The sequence below is a fragment of the Alternaria burnsii genome (assembly GCF_013036055.1).
Source record: "Alternaria burnsii strain CBS107.38 chromosome Unknown 730, whole genome shotgun sequence".
Taxonomy (NCBI): Eukaryota; Fungi; Ascomycota; class Dothideomycetes; order Pleosporales; family Pleosporaceae; genus Alternaria; species Alternaria burnsii.
The window spans coordinates 1,689,034-1,702,406 of record NW_024066110.1 but is presented as its reverse complement, the minus strand read 5'-3'; the positions used below and the strand labels follow the sequence as shown (position 1 = coordinate 1,702,406).

The 13,373-nt window shown below is 51.7% G+C and overlaps 6 protein-coding genes across 6 annotated transcripts; 4 read left to right on the top strand and 2 right to left on the bottom strand.

Annotated features, from left to right (window-relative positions):
- Positions 1-77: 77 nt before the first annotated feature.
- On the bottom strand, positions 78-1,171 carry GT037_003992 (tafii28-domain-containing protein; the record flags this gene model as incomplete). Its single annotated transcript, XM_038929039.1, has 2 exons — positions 78-669; positions 723-1,171. The coding sequence occupies 2 exons, from the start codon at positions 1,169-1,171 to the stop codon at positions 78-80; spliced, it is 1,041 nt and encodes a 346-aa protein (XP_038788746.1).
- Positions 1,172-1,534: 363 nt separating this feature from the next.
- Positions 1,535-2,080, top strand: GT037_003991 (uncharacterized protein; the record flags this gene model as incomplete). Its single annotated transcript, XM_038929038.1, has 1 exon — positions 1,535-2,080. One exon carries the CDS (start codon positions 1,535-1,537, stop codon positions 2,078-2,080), a length of 546 nt encoding a protein of 181 aa, XP_038788745.1.
- A 216-nt stretch (positions 2,081-2,296) lies between these two features.
- GT037_003990 (uncharacterized protein) lies at positions 2,297-2,842 on the bottom strand (the record flags this gene model as incomplete). Its single annotated transcript, XM_038929037.1, has 2 exons — positions 2,297-2,628; positions 2,692-2,842. 2 exons carry the CDS (start codon positions 2,840-2,842, stop codon positions 2,297-2,299), a joined length of 483 nt encoding a protein of 160 aa, XP_038788744.1.
- Positions 2,843-4,330: 1,488 nt separating this feature from the next.
- Positions 4,331-5,185, top strand: GT037_003989 (uncharacterized protein; the record flags this gene model as incomplete). The annotated part of the gene is made up of 2 exons (XM_038929036.1): positions 4,331-5,082; positions 5,131-5,185. The coding sequence occupies 2 exons, from the start codon at positions 4,331-4,333 to the stop codon at positions 5,183-5,185; spliced, it is 807 nt and encodes a 268-aa protein (XP_038788743.1).
- Positions 5,186-6,318: 1,133 nt separating this feature from the next.
- GT037_003988 (uncharacterized protein) lies at positions 6,319-6,596 on the top strand (the record flags this gene model as incomplete). The annotated part of the gene is made up of 2 exons (XM_038929035.1): positions 6,319-6,395; positions 6,452-6,596. The coding sequence occupies 2 exons, from the start codon at positions 6,319-6,321 to the stop codon at positions 6,594-6,596; spliced, it is 222 nt and encodes a 73-aa protein (XP_038788742.1).
- Positions 6,597-7,287: 691 nt separating this feature from the next.
- Positions 7,288-13,331, top strand: GT037_003987 (uncharacterized protein; the record flags this gene model as incomplete). The annotated part of the gene is made up of 4 exons (XM_038929034.1): positions 7,288-7,292; positions 7,344-7,370; positions 7,511-12,955; positions 13,010-13,331. 4 exons carry the CDS (start codon positions 7,288-7,290, stop codon positions 13,329-13,331), a joined length of 5,799 nt encoding a protein of 1,932 aa, XP_038788741.1.
- Positions 13,332-13,373: the final 42 nt, after the last annotated feature.

Below are 13,373 nucleotides of genomic sequence, written 5' to 3'. Positions count from 1 at the left end.
TCGCTATGCTTGGCGGTACCCATGGCCGTGGCACCCAAAATAACCCAGTACTTTGAAAGGAATACAAACAGATGCCCTCACTTGAACAATCTCTTCCCGCCCGTCCTCCCCATAGTCCTCTCCACGCCTTCCAAACTCATACCCGCAAAGCCAGCACCCCCACCATCACGATCCCTTTTGTATCTCCTTAATGCCTCCCTCAAATGCGCCGGTGTAAGTGGTCCCTTATCACATGCTTTCAGCCTATCCTGCAAACCAGCATCCTTCTCCACCTCCTTCCACAAACTCTCGGACCGATCAACCTGGCCAGGATACCATCCCGCACTTGTGATATCCGAGTTGGTGGGACGATTCCTGTCGTCCTTGATATGAGCGCTTGGTCTCACCAAGCTCTGACTTAGGATGGGACCGGGTAGATTTGGGTTGGGCAAGTGAGTGCGGACGGCGGACCATTCGTCGCGGACTGTGAGGGCGCGGTCGATGAGTTCACCGATGAAAGTTTTCGAGTAGGACGTTACGGCGATAATTATAGGTTGAGGTACGGATTGGGAGAGTGTTTGATTGACGAGTTTACGGACTGTTTCGCGCTTGAGGCGAATACGGCGGTAGGTTGCGTAGCGGTCCATTTGGGCGGGGGTCATGAAGTCTTCTAGCATGCTGTTCATCGCACTGGCAATTAGTGAACTGGGCTTGGATAGCAGAAAGTTGATGGTGGAACATACCGTTCGTATTCCTTCTCTTGTTTCCTTCGTGCTTCAACACTCATGCCGCCTTCGATTTCCATACCCATCTCCTCGCCCATCTCGTCATCGTCATCGTCTTCTACTTCTCCATCGCCATCTTCATCTTCACCTCCGATTGCACTTCTTCCGTCGCCGCCTTTACCTCCTCTTATACTTGAGCCAGCCACACTACCTCCGTCTCCACCCTTCTTCCGCCGTTTCTTTCCTCCTGCGCCGTTCACGACTGATGTAGTGATGTTGCTTTCCACGGAAGGTGAGCGCGAGTATTGGCGAGGGGAACCTCCGACTGATTCAGCATCTGGCGAGAATGCGTTGCGGAGATTGGAGGGTTTGCGCTTCTTGGTGGGCGCGCCAGAGTGTGAGGATATGCTGCCGCGCTTGCGACTACCAGGGACATTGAGCTGTGGGATATGTGGTGGTGACGCCATGGTCGCGACGGCAATACGAGTGTCGTGTTCTGTTTGCGGCGTCACAGTAATGCGGGTTGTGGTGAAGACCGTCGACTGAACAATGGAACGACACTGGGGAAGTCGCGATGGCCGCCAAGCAAACGGTGCAGCGACCACTAGCGCGTTTCCTGCTCGGAAAGCGCGACCGGGATCAATTTCGTCATCGACGCTCGAGAGATGGTTAATGGCGCCTTTACTCTTACTGAGCGTCTGCGCTCTAGACTTTCACCATGTAAACCACGATATCAGCAGGCGGTCTGCCATCAACACTAATTCAAAGCAACATCTTCATCTGCTTCACTTTACGCCGTATACTCGCATCCACCAAAGAAAGAATAGAAGATGCCGTCCTACGAAGAATCATATGGCCAACAGGCCCCTCAAGCAGCAGTCACAGGTACAGGCGCAACCGATACCGACGGTGCCGTCCAAGCCCCACCTGACTCCAGATCCCCCTCTGAACTCCCACCTGCTGCCCTCGACTTAGCAGCGCGCCTCTTCGACCTCGCCCGCAGTGGGGACACATCTACCCTTTCCCAATACGTCAGCGCCGGCATCCCCAAGAACCTCACCAATGCATCCGGCGACACACTTCTCATGCTGGCATCGTACCACGGTAATGCCGAGACTGCAAAGATGCTCTTAGATAGCGGCGCCGACGCGAATGTGTTGAACGGGAGAGGCCAGAGTCCTATCGCGGGCGCCGTGTTCAAGGGATACGACGACGTTGTTAGAGTGTTATATGAGGGGGGAGCGGATGTAGAAAAGGGACAACCGAATGCTGTAGATTGCGCGAGAATGTTCAAGAGAGGGAACTGCTTGAAGTTATTTGGCGTGGAAGAGGGGGAAGGCACCGTGGTAGACGTGGATGCACACGCGACGTCGTAGTGTAGAGATCCTCCATGCCAACGTCTTGATGACATGAGGGAGGTTTTCCTGCAAGCCTACGAACGATGCAACAACGACTAGGGAGTATATATGTATTACTACGGAAGATAAATTCCAAGCATAAAACTACGAAACCCAGCGCAAAACTGTTCAGTTTGATCTGCCTAAAGTAAAAATCCTATGGATCGTGGTATCATGTCACCTGCCTCTACCTCTCTACTTCTTCTGCTCTCCCTTACCACCACCAAACATGCCTCCAATGTAACCCCCAGCGCTCTTCGCGCCTCCTGCAACACTGCTCGCACCACCCTTCACTCCATCCGCAGCACTCTGGCCATAGCCACCCAGTGGGCCTTGTCCCTCGATGGGCTTGCCTTGTTCATCCTTGCCGCCGCGTTCAGCACGATTGATACCCTCTTTGGAGACGGCGTCACCGAGGGGTTGTGCGATTCCTCCTTTGCCAACTTGGCCGCCGACGAGGCCGTTCACACCGTCTTGGAGGTTGTCGACCTGGGATACGCCTGTGACTTTGGTCTTGTCGAGGTTCTCTTTAGGCGATGTGTTAGGGACATGTGATATGGCAAGACGAGATTAAACTAGAATAGACGTACGTTTGGTAGCGTAAGAAGCCTTGTTATCCTTGGTGAACCACTTCAGGTACTGATCCTCGATCCATGGCATCCATGTCTCGTACTTCTGGTTGTAGTACTCCCCTGCAGCCTCCTTGTAGGTTTTTTGTGATCCTTTGTTTTGGTCTGTCATTTTGGGAATGTTGCTTTGTGTTGATTGTATTCAAGGTAAAGATAGCAATGTAAACTGTCCGTGGGGTTCGCTCAGGTTGTGCGTATTTGCATGTGCAAGTCAACACCCAGATCGGGCAGCCGACATATATACTCCACTTGCACGTCCTGTGTGTACGCCATTTGCGCCAGCAGTGATCTCATCCTCGATCACTTGCACCGTGCTCGTTACAAGTTTGTGGCCCGCTGTGGTGGCACATAGACAGGGTTATTGCGCAAGATGGTGTTGCGCTATACGTCATCTGAGCCATGAAATCGAGGCCAACTGATCGTCCCGCGTGGAAACCTGCACATCAGACGTATCTCTTGGCTGGATGTCCGCCATTCAAGCATCCAGACAGGGCCAAGGGCGTCTAGACCTTGGAACTGGATGTCTGGTGCGCTTGGTATGATTGGTTGATGGAATCTAAGATTGTGTTGATTGGATTCGGTGCGATTAGACATGTGAAGCGAAGCTAGCAGCAGGCCGCGCAGTTGGAACTCACGACAACCACATCCATGCCATGAGAGCAACTGCACGCGTGTCGAGCACAATGTTGGAGTTTCACGCGAACTACTGCTTCGAGAGAGATTCTTAAAGTGTAGTGAATAGCCGAGATGAAGGCTAAACAGTAGACACAAACGAGTCGCGACACCACAGCGCGATCCCGCATAGTCATAGTTGGAATCCGTGCGAAATAGTGCACTGCGTACCCAGAGCTTTTTGATGCTCGAAACAGAGTCCAGCTTGATCTAGACTACTTCTCGGTACGTTTCGAAGCGATTCTCACATTACATCCTTGGAGCGGTAACTTCCGAGCGCTTTTCTGATCTCATACTTGCGTTCTCGTCTCCGTCACTTGTTACCGCTTGCTGAAGAGCTAATGTTTACTGCCGGTTCATTTCTTGTTAAAAACACTTCTGTGCATGCCCTGGTTGAGAGAAGAGAGGCATGGGGTGATGTGCCACACGGAGCATTCGGACGTGGAACCGAGTAAGACTTCTTAATTGCACGGGCTACAAGGTTCTGTCGAAGCTCATGGTGGTCGAAGTACATCAGAGGAATCTCATCTTCTCGTGTTCACCTAGCATCAGTACTATTTCATTTGAGTTGTCCACGTTTATGTCCGTATTTTTGTTTGAGTGAGACGCATTCGTTTACTCTTACACTATTGTAGTTGTGCCATCAACGGTGCCTTGAGCCCGCCTCATACATCTTGTTCAGGTATCTGTGTACTGGTATGTTCTCCTTTGTGCTTTCCTCACTCACTGTTGGTTTCACACCGCTCCTACAAAACAGCGCTTCTTCGTACCTACCCGCGAAGTAGTTCTTGGCGCCCCTCATATCCTTCTTTCACGCAATCGCCCACTCGATCTATTATAGTTCACCTAATTCATATTATTCCGCCGTCAGTAAGACCCATCGTTTTCATAGCCAAACAACCCAATTGAATATATAGACTTCCTCGAAATGGCTCCGCAGCGAGGATCGAAGAAGCCTGTCACTACGCTCGTTTCCATGCTGCCCAAGACCACCTACAATGAAACAGACGAGGCAGAGGGTACCGTAAGAAGCCTGGCGTATATCAGAATACAGCTCCAACTGCTGCAGTGGTTAGGCCTTCATGCATCCGATACACTCACTGTCCGACAAGCTTACTACTGGACGGAAAATATAGCGGAAGACAAGCATCCACAAGCCAAAGATGCACTACGCCTATGCTACTACATGCGTTCTCAGGGCTTCGACACTTATGCAAAATTCCAGAAAAGCAAAATGAGCCTATATATAGCCAGTCAGCCTACTGAAGTTACAAGTCCGAAGTCCGATCGGCTATATTGGTGCCAGGATCATTTGACCAACGAGGTCGTTCACGAACTAGGTACCGTACCTGTATCCTCTGGAGCTCGGGGAGGAAGACGCAACGCTTTCTCATTGGACTCCACTCAACACGCAATCCAGAGGCTCCAAGCTACCGTGGATGCAGTTATCGCAGCAGGCACTGATATTGCTCGAGCGCAATCCAGAAATACCCTTGCTGCTGCCGCCGGCCAAGATGAACATGGAGAAGACACAGGGGATAACGCCGGTACTGTGTCGGAAGGTAACGCAGGACGAGAGAACGAAAACGACCAACCGACCATGGGCTCTCTTGCAGCACGCATCGCTGTTGCAAGAGCAGATTTGGAGACTTTGCTATTCTCTGATCCTCCTGACACAGGGTAGGTCATCACCCTTATCCCAAAAGCATGATATAACATAAAACCTAGTGCCATTGCCGCTGCTATCGCACGTGTGGCAGAGCTAAACAGCCAGGAGAACTAGATGATGTGCAAGTGCTCATGTTGGAAAGATGATGAAATGATAATTATGCCTGAATAGTAATTGAATGACTTCAAAGCTGTTATAGAGTGGACTTATTATTCTGGAGATATGTGCAGTAACCTACATTGATAACATCAGCGGAAATTCTTGAAGACTATGCTATGCCTCTCCATTTTGGCGCCTCTGACACGAGTTTGGTATATAAATCATCCGATTCAACTCTCGCATCCATTGTACGTTCCAGAACTTGGCTATTCAATACCAAAAATGACTTGACTGGGGCTCATGGCTGGTGCGTGCTCTTCCAAAGTTTGGTAGACTGCCATCATGTTCCACTGTCGCGGCACAGAGAAATAACGAGATCGAACGCTACTTGCCTGCTCAGATACTTGTCATGTCCGAAGCAGTTTTCTGAAAGTACTGAAATTGTCTGTCATGTGCAAGGGCACGCCCATGCTAGGACTGACGCTGTAGCAGTGCAATGCGATGGTTTACTTGTAGTGTAACAGTGTTGCTATCAATGTGGTTCAAATTCGAGTCGACGCCGATGAGTAAAGCGCTGTAAAGATGCAAAGGCAATACCTGCGCACGTGAATCATCATGAAATCTGATGATGGCGAGTGTCCAATGACCAGTAGTGTGCGTGCGGAACATGGAGGAGAAGCCGGGCAGTCCCACAGTGACCATGACTAAAGTATGATGCTGTAATGTCACGCGACAACATCATGACTGGTAAACAACAAATACGGCCTTGAGCGGCGAAGTGTTATCGCAACCTCACGACGACGGATATTTTGGTGTACCACACGTTCCTGGCTCTTGCTCGAGAATGCGATCCAGGCGTTGCGCTAGAGCTTCGCGCATTGTTTACGAATAGAAATAGTGGTCAAGCACGGGCGTATCGCGGACCGCTGTCTGCAGCCAGCCACAGGCGCGGTACCAATGACATGGAGGGCAATTCGCGTAGCACGAAAAGCGTTGGACCTGCGTTCGTTGGACTCCACTTCGAAATTACACGTTCAACACGCAAATGCTGCGGGGAAAACGTCGAATTCCCATGGGGGAGCGCTGGGGCCAGAAGACAGAATAATCAATAGAAAAAAGGAAGACATGTAGAAGAACGATATCCCCAGATGATATGTCGATGCAGGTATGCGCTAGCTGCAGCGCTTCATGCAGATCAGTTCAAGCGAGAGGTTGGGTCCGTCCGGTACATCCGCCTTGCCACGGATATCAGAATTGTCGCGTTTGATTCGTGTCGAATAGAGCAGAAAGCGAGACGGAAAGGGCTGCACTGTTTGCGGCTGCTGCGATGGGCAAAAAGTGGTCAAGAGCTTACCGGTGGGCAGCCTTGCAAGCCACCAGGGCACCGGAGAGCTCTGGCTGGCTGTCAGAAATGATGGTAGCCTAGCCTGGTGACAACAAAGACGCGTAGAGTCACGCTGGGACTGGGAGTTGTATGTCGTGTACTGAATGCACAGAGTGCTGTCGCGAAATCGACGCGACGACGAATGCGATCATCGTATATGATTATGAGTAGGTGGAGAAGTGGAGATGTTGGAAGTTGGTCTTTGAGCAGGCGCGTTGGTGCGTACACATGAGGCGGTGATGGATCCGGCTAGCGCAGAGGCCACATTGCTTGCAAAGGCAGTCGCGACCGGCGCAGTTCATCGCACCACGCCCGATAAGCATCAAAATATGTCTCGCACTCGGTAGACGACCTGGACAGTGAGGATATGCACTCTGTTTGTACATGCATCACTCTGGCCGGCGCCGTTGATGTTGCAAAAATTTCCCTCTACTCCCTGAAACGGGACGCTCGGGCCACAGCACTAGCCCGTTCCTGGTGATGATCCAGCCTACTTAATGACCTGTTCATTCTCTTAGATAGGCCCGCAGCCCACCTTCTCCGAACGCGCTCCCGTCACCGCATCGAGTTACCACTCCGTCACGTGACTCGCATACACACCTCTGACTACATAGCCCAACATCATTTGCCGTGCTCAGTGCTTCAATGGCCACGCCTGCGGGCGCCTAGTAATTTCTAATTCTTCCGGTTGCGCTCCACTTGCGAGCCTGGCTGTTCATCCTGCGGCGCAAACATGAGGTATGTCGCATATCGCATCGATGCATGCATGACGCGCTAACGCTTTGATAGTGCCACCAGATTGGACCGTCTCGTAACGTAAGTATACCCGGTCGCAACATCTTGCATGCTCTTCGCAACTTGATACACTGCAGTTGCAGTCTTTTGCGACAGGTTTATCTCGCCTCGACAGCCTTGCCTTACTCGACACTTTCTGACTCTCGCTAACCCACGCCAAGGCTCCTCGAGACTGGCAGCACAGCATTAATCCGAAACACAGCAGCTGACCAGCTCGCCGACGTTCAAAAACAACATCCCGATGAACTTTTTAATCTTCTTACTCGAGTCATTCCCTACCTGCGATCCAAAAGCTGGGAAACTCGAGTTGCTGCTGCCAAGGCTATAGGAGGCATCGCCGCCAATGCCGACAAATTCGACCCCAATGCAGAGGATCCTGAGGGGCCTGTCAAATCGGAAGGCCAGTCAAATTCAAATGGCGATATCAAGTCTGAGGATACCAACGGCGCGTCGGTCAAGAAGGAAGAGAATGGCGATAGCGCTCTACCACCACTCACCGACGGGCTCGATCTTGCTACACTTGACTTGCCTTCCATCCTCAAGTTTGGCAAAGTCCTAGCTTCTCTCGGAACAAAGGAGCATGATTACAAGCTTGCAGCCATGGACCCTGCTGAACGACTAGAGTACCAAAAGAGTACCCTGCTCAAGCGTCTCGGCTTCGAAGGCGCATGGGTTGAGGACCTTACACCACCACAAGAGCTGATGCCGCAAACGCCGGCCCCCAAAACACCTGCTATAAATCGCATCGACACCAATGTTTCACGATCAGATAGCATGAACAATGCCAGTTCTCCTACTGCAGGCACACCTGATGGTAAAGGGCTTAGCAAGCGTCAACAAAATGCCCTGCGGCGCAAGAACAAGAGGCAAGCTGCCGGAGGTACTAACAAAGTACAAGTCGTCGACTTCAACTCAAATTCACGAAAAGACTCGCAACCAGACCTTGTTGAGACGCCGGTACGCCCACACCCCGTGGCCCTCAAATTTGAGAAATCGGAGAACGGCGACGAAGACGAACCCATGAACGACTACTTCTCACTTGAGCGCAATGGTGGGGACGACGATGCGAAATTCGTCAAAGAGTTCAAGGGCGCGCCAGTGGCAGAGAAGTCATCGTTCCAGACTGAGGCTGAAGAGGCCGGGTTGGAATGGCCATTCGAGCGCGTGTGTGCGTATCTCTCTGTTGAGTTATTTGACTACACTTGGGAGGTACGTCATGGTGCCGCAATGGGTCTTAGAGAGATTCTTCGTATCCACGGCGGTGGTGCTGGCAGACGGAAGGGTCTAAGTCGGACTGAGAATGATCGGCTCAACCAGCGATGGCTCAACGATTTAGCATGTCGCATGATCTGCATCTTCATGCTTGACCGCTTTGCGGACTTCACTGGCGATAATGCCATTGCGCCCATTCGCGAGACGGCTGGACAAGCCCTTGGTTCATTGCTGCAATACATGTCTCGCGACAACGTTCTCGCAACATTTCAGGTCCTCAACCGCCTGATCATCAATCACAACCTTCCCCTCGACACTAACCCTCTAAGCGCACCATGGGCTTTGTGTCAAGGTGGTATGATTGGTTTACGGTATCTTGTCGCCGTTAGGAACGATCTGCTCCTAGAAGATGGTACTTTATTGGATGGGGTACTCGCTGCAGTTATCAGCGGTTTAAGCAATTCCGACGACGATGTTCGAGCAATCAGTGCAGCGACTCTTATCCCGGTCGCTAAGGAGTTCATCGAGATGCGCCCCAAATCACTCGAAGGGTTGATGAACGTAGTCTGGTCGTGTCTCTCCAGCTTACAAGATGACCTGAGCGCGAGCACTGGTTTCATCATGGATTTGCTGGCGAAGCTTTGTGGCTTTCCTCAAGTCTTAGAAGCCATGCAAGCCAACGCACGACAGGACCCAAGTCAATCATTCCACGAACTGGTGCCTCGACTCTTCCCATTCCTACGCCATACAATCACCAGTGTTCGCGCGGCGGTATTGCGTGCTCTGATTACTTTCCTCAATATCCAGAGCGAAGGTGCAGACAGTTGGGTAGACAGCAAGGCATTACAGCTTGTTTTCCAGAACATCCTGCTCGAACGCAATGAGGGCGTATTGAAGCTCTCTCTCCAGCTTTGGAACGCTATCGTGGAGGCCCTGGGTAGCCAGCTGGCCACTCATATGGAGCCCATACTAGATGCTGTGATCCCCCTCACCCTGACGCCCATCGGAGTTTCTCGTCATCCGATATCGTTGAATAAGTCACTACTCATCAAACCTTCTGGGCAAGCCATGGGCCCACCACCAGACTCTGAGCCGAGTCGTAAATCATCTCCGCCAGATGCTGGTGAGCCGGCTCGGAAGAGGAAGAAGTCTCGCCACGGAAAGGACGACATGTCAACGCCTACTCCAACTTCCCAAAGTCACAACGTCGATGGTCATATGATTACTGGCGATCTTGAACTCATTGGAGCGGACGTGATGATTCGCTCTAGGACCTCCGCAGCACAGGCTCTTGGCAAAGCGATGGGAGCGTGGCCTGAGGAACTGAGGTTGGCGGCCTTCAAATCTAGACTATTGAAGCCTCTCTCTTCTCCCAACGCGTCAACCCAATTGACGGGCGCGATCATCATCGAGGAGTTCGGAAAGAATTTGGCGACCAAAGATGCCTTGGCTGAATCGTTCGTTCAGGCCCTCATACCTATCGTCGAAGGCGAAAGACCAGCCGCCTACGAGGATCTTGTGCCGAAACTACAAATCGTTCGAACACAGTGTCACTCTTTGCTGAGCATCTTCCACGAAGCACATGTGCAAAATCTGCCAACGATTGCTGCTCTTGTCCAGGGCATGCCAAATGCGAACCACTATGCTTTTGGTGTCGCCGACGCCGAGAAGCTGCTCAATGTGCAGTATGAGAAACTCAAGAAGGGAATGACGCCGTCAGCCCGCATGGTTGCCGGAACGAACCTGGAAACAGCACGCAAGGAGGTAGAATCGAGTATCCAAGAGGCCAAGGACATCAAGGAAGAGCGCGATGTCCGTATCAAGGCTGCTGCAGCCGGTGCACTGGTGGCGCTCAACTCACCCCCAAGGAAGCCATCCCCACCAATCAAGGCTATGATGGACAGCGTCAAGAAGGAAGAGAACGTCGAGCTACAGAAACGCTCAGCGGCTGCTGTTGCGGGCTACATCGTCTTTTTGGTCAACGCGAAGAGATCTGGCGTAGTTAACAAAGTTGTCGGAAACTTGGTCAAGTTTTACTGCATGGAAACAGCTGAAACACCCGAGTTTGCCGGACAGTCACATATCGAAACAGGCATTCTTACTCTCAAGAAGGATGAAGACGTGCGCGACCACCCGGACGCTGCTCGCTTTGCAGAGGAGTCACGAGCCGCCAGGATCACCAAGCGTGGTGCACGAGAGGGTTTGGAGAAGGTTGTCGAGAGTTTCGGCGCTGAGATCTTCGAGAAGGTCCCCATCCTCAAGGACCTGATTGAACGACCCATCAAGGATGCTTTTACCGAGGCCACTCTTCCAGCGCACATTTTCAACGAAGATGGTGTCTTTGGCCAGGAAGTCGTTGATGCTTTGTCGACTCTACGTGCCCTGGTCGGTAGCTTCCACCCAAGTGTTAGAGGCTTTGTCAAGGATCTGCTTCCACTCATTGCAAAGGCTCTCCAGAGCAAGCTGTACGTTTTGCGGTATGCAGCTGCCAAGTGCTTCGCTACCATCTGCAGCGTCATGTCTGTGGAAGGTGTGACGATGCTTGTCGAGAACGTTCTACCGACCATCAGCGATGGTGGCAACGTGCACGCCCGCCAAGGAGCCATCGAGTGCATCTACCATCTCATTCATGTCATGGAAGACGCCATTCTACCATACGTCATCTTCCTTATCACCCCTGTTCTTGGTCGTATGAGCGACTCAGACAACGATGTACGGTTGCTTGCTACAACCAGTTTTGCCACACTGGTCAAGCTCGTACCGCTTGAGTCTGGTATCCCTGACCCACCAGGTCTTCCAGACTCTCTCCTCAAGGGCCGAGACCGAGAACGAAAATTCGTTGCTCAGATGCTCGATGCGAAGAAGGTGGAGCCTTTCGAAATTCCTGTCGGTATCAAGGCGACGCTCCGTTCATACCAACAGGAAGGTGTCAACTGGTTGGCCTTCCTCAACCGTTACAACCTTCACGGTATTCTTTGCGACGACATGGGTCTCGGTAAAACATTACAAACACTGTGTATGGTGGCTAGTGATCATCACATACGCGCAGACGAGTTTGCAAAAACTGGCGATCCAAACTTCCGACGCCTGCCATCTCTCATCGTATGTCCGCCTACACTGTCTGGTCATTGGCAGCAGGAGATCCGGCAATATGCACCCTTCCTCAGTTGCGTCGCTTACGTTGGTTCTCCACCCATTCGTGGTCAGCACAGGAACCAGCTCGACAAGGTGGACATCGTCATTACTTCGTACGATATTTGTAGGAACGATGCGGACATTCTTAAGCCCATTACCTGGAATTACTGCGTACTTGACGAAGGTCATCTGATTAAGAATTCCAAGTCGAAGACCAGCCAGGCCGTCAAGCAGTTCCAGTCAAACCATCGTCTCATTCTCTCCGGTACACCCATTCAGAATAATGTGCTCGAGCTCTGGTCACTCTTCGATTTCCTCATGCCCGGTTTTCTCGGTACCGAGAAGGTCTTCCAGGAGCGTTTCGCAAAGCCCATCGCTGCCTCCAGATTCGCCAAGAGCTCGTCGAAGGAGCAAGAAAGAGGTGCGCTTGCAATCGAAGCTCTACACAAGCAAGTGCTCCCATTCCTTCTTCGTCGTCTCAAGGAGGAAGTACTCGATGACCTGCCACCCAAGATTCTGCAGAATTACTACTGTGATCTATCTGAATTGCAACGTAATCTCTTCGACGACTTCACTAAGCGCCAGGGCAAGGAGATTCAGTCCAAGGCCGGCAACGCCGATCGTGAGAGCAAGCAACATATCTTCCAGGCTCTACAGTACATGAAGAAGCTATGCAATTCGCCTTCACTCGTTGTCAAGGGTCCTACCAACAAAGCTTATGAGCCTACCCAGCAGTATCTCAAGAAGCACAACACCACGATCGACGACATCATGCACGCACCCAAACTAGGCGCCCTCAAGGATTTGCTTGTCGACTGCGGTATCGGTGCATCTGACGTTGTTAGTGACAAGTCTGCCGCCGCTAATGGCGACCTACCAGAAGCTGTCTCTCAGCATCGCGCCCTCGTCTTCTGTCAAATGAAGGAGATGCTGGATATGGTCCAGCATAACGTACTCGAAAAGCTTCTTCCTTCTGTGCAGTTCATGCGTCTCGATGGTGGTGTCGAGGCTACCAAACGCCAGGAGATTGTCAACAAATTCAATACGGATCCCTCGTACGATGTTTTGCTCCTGACAACCAGTGTCGGTGGTCTAGGTCTCAATTTGACTGGTGCCGATACCGTCATCTTCGTCGAGCACGATTGGAATCCACAGAAAGACATTCAAGCTATGGACCGCGCCCATCGTATCGGTCAGAAGAAGGTCGTGAACGTGTACCGAATCGTGACGCGGGGCACCTTGGAAGAAAAGATCTTGAAGTAAGTATTTCAAAACCCCAATAACCAAGAAGTCCTTCTAACTAATTCTTCCAGTCTCCAACGCTTCAAGATTGACGTAGCTTCCACAGTCGTGAACCAGCAAAACGCCGGTCTACAATCCATGCAAACGGATCAAATTCTCGATCTCTTCAACGTCTCCGCCGACTCCAACGACCCTGCCGCACTACCGGCGCCACCCAGCAATGCAAAGGACGACGGCACGGGTATCGATGAAAATGATGCTGTGGACGCGACGGGTGCGCTGAGAGAGAAGGGCAAGAAGGGCTTCTTGGATGAGCTCGGAGATCTGTGGGACGAGAAGCAGTACGAGGAGGAGTTCGACCTCGATGGCTTCCTTGGCAAGATGAAGACATGAAGCAGCATCGGTTGAGCATGTTGACAGTCATTTGGCTTGAAT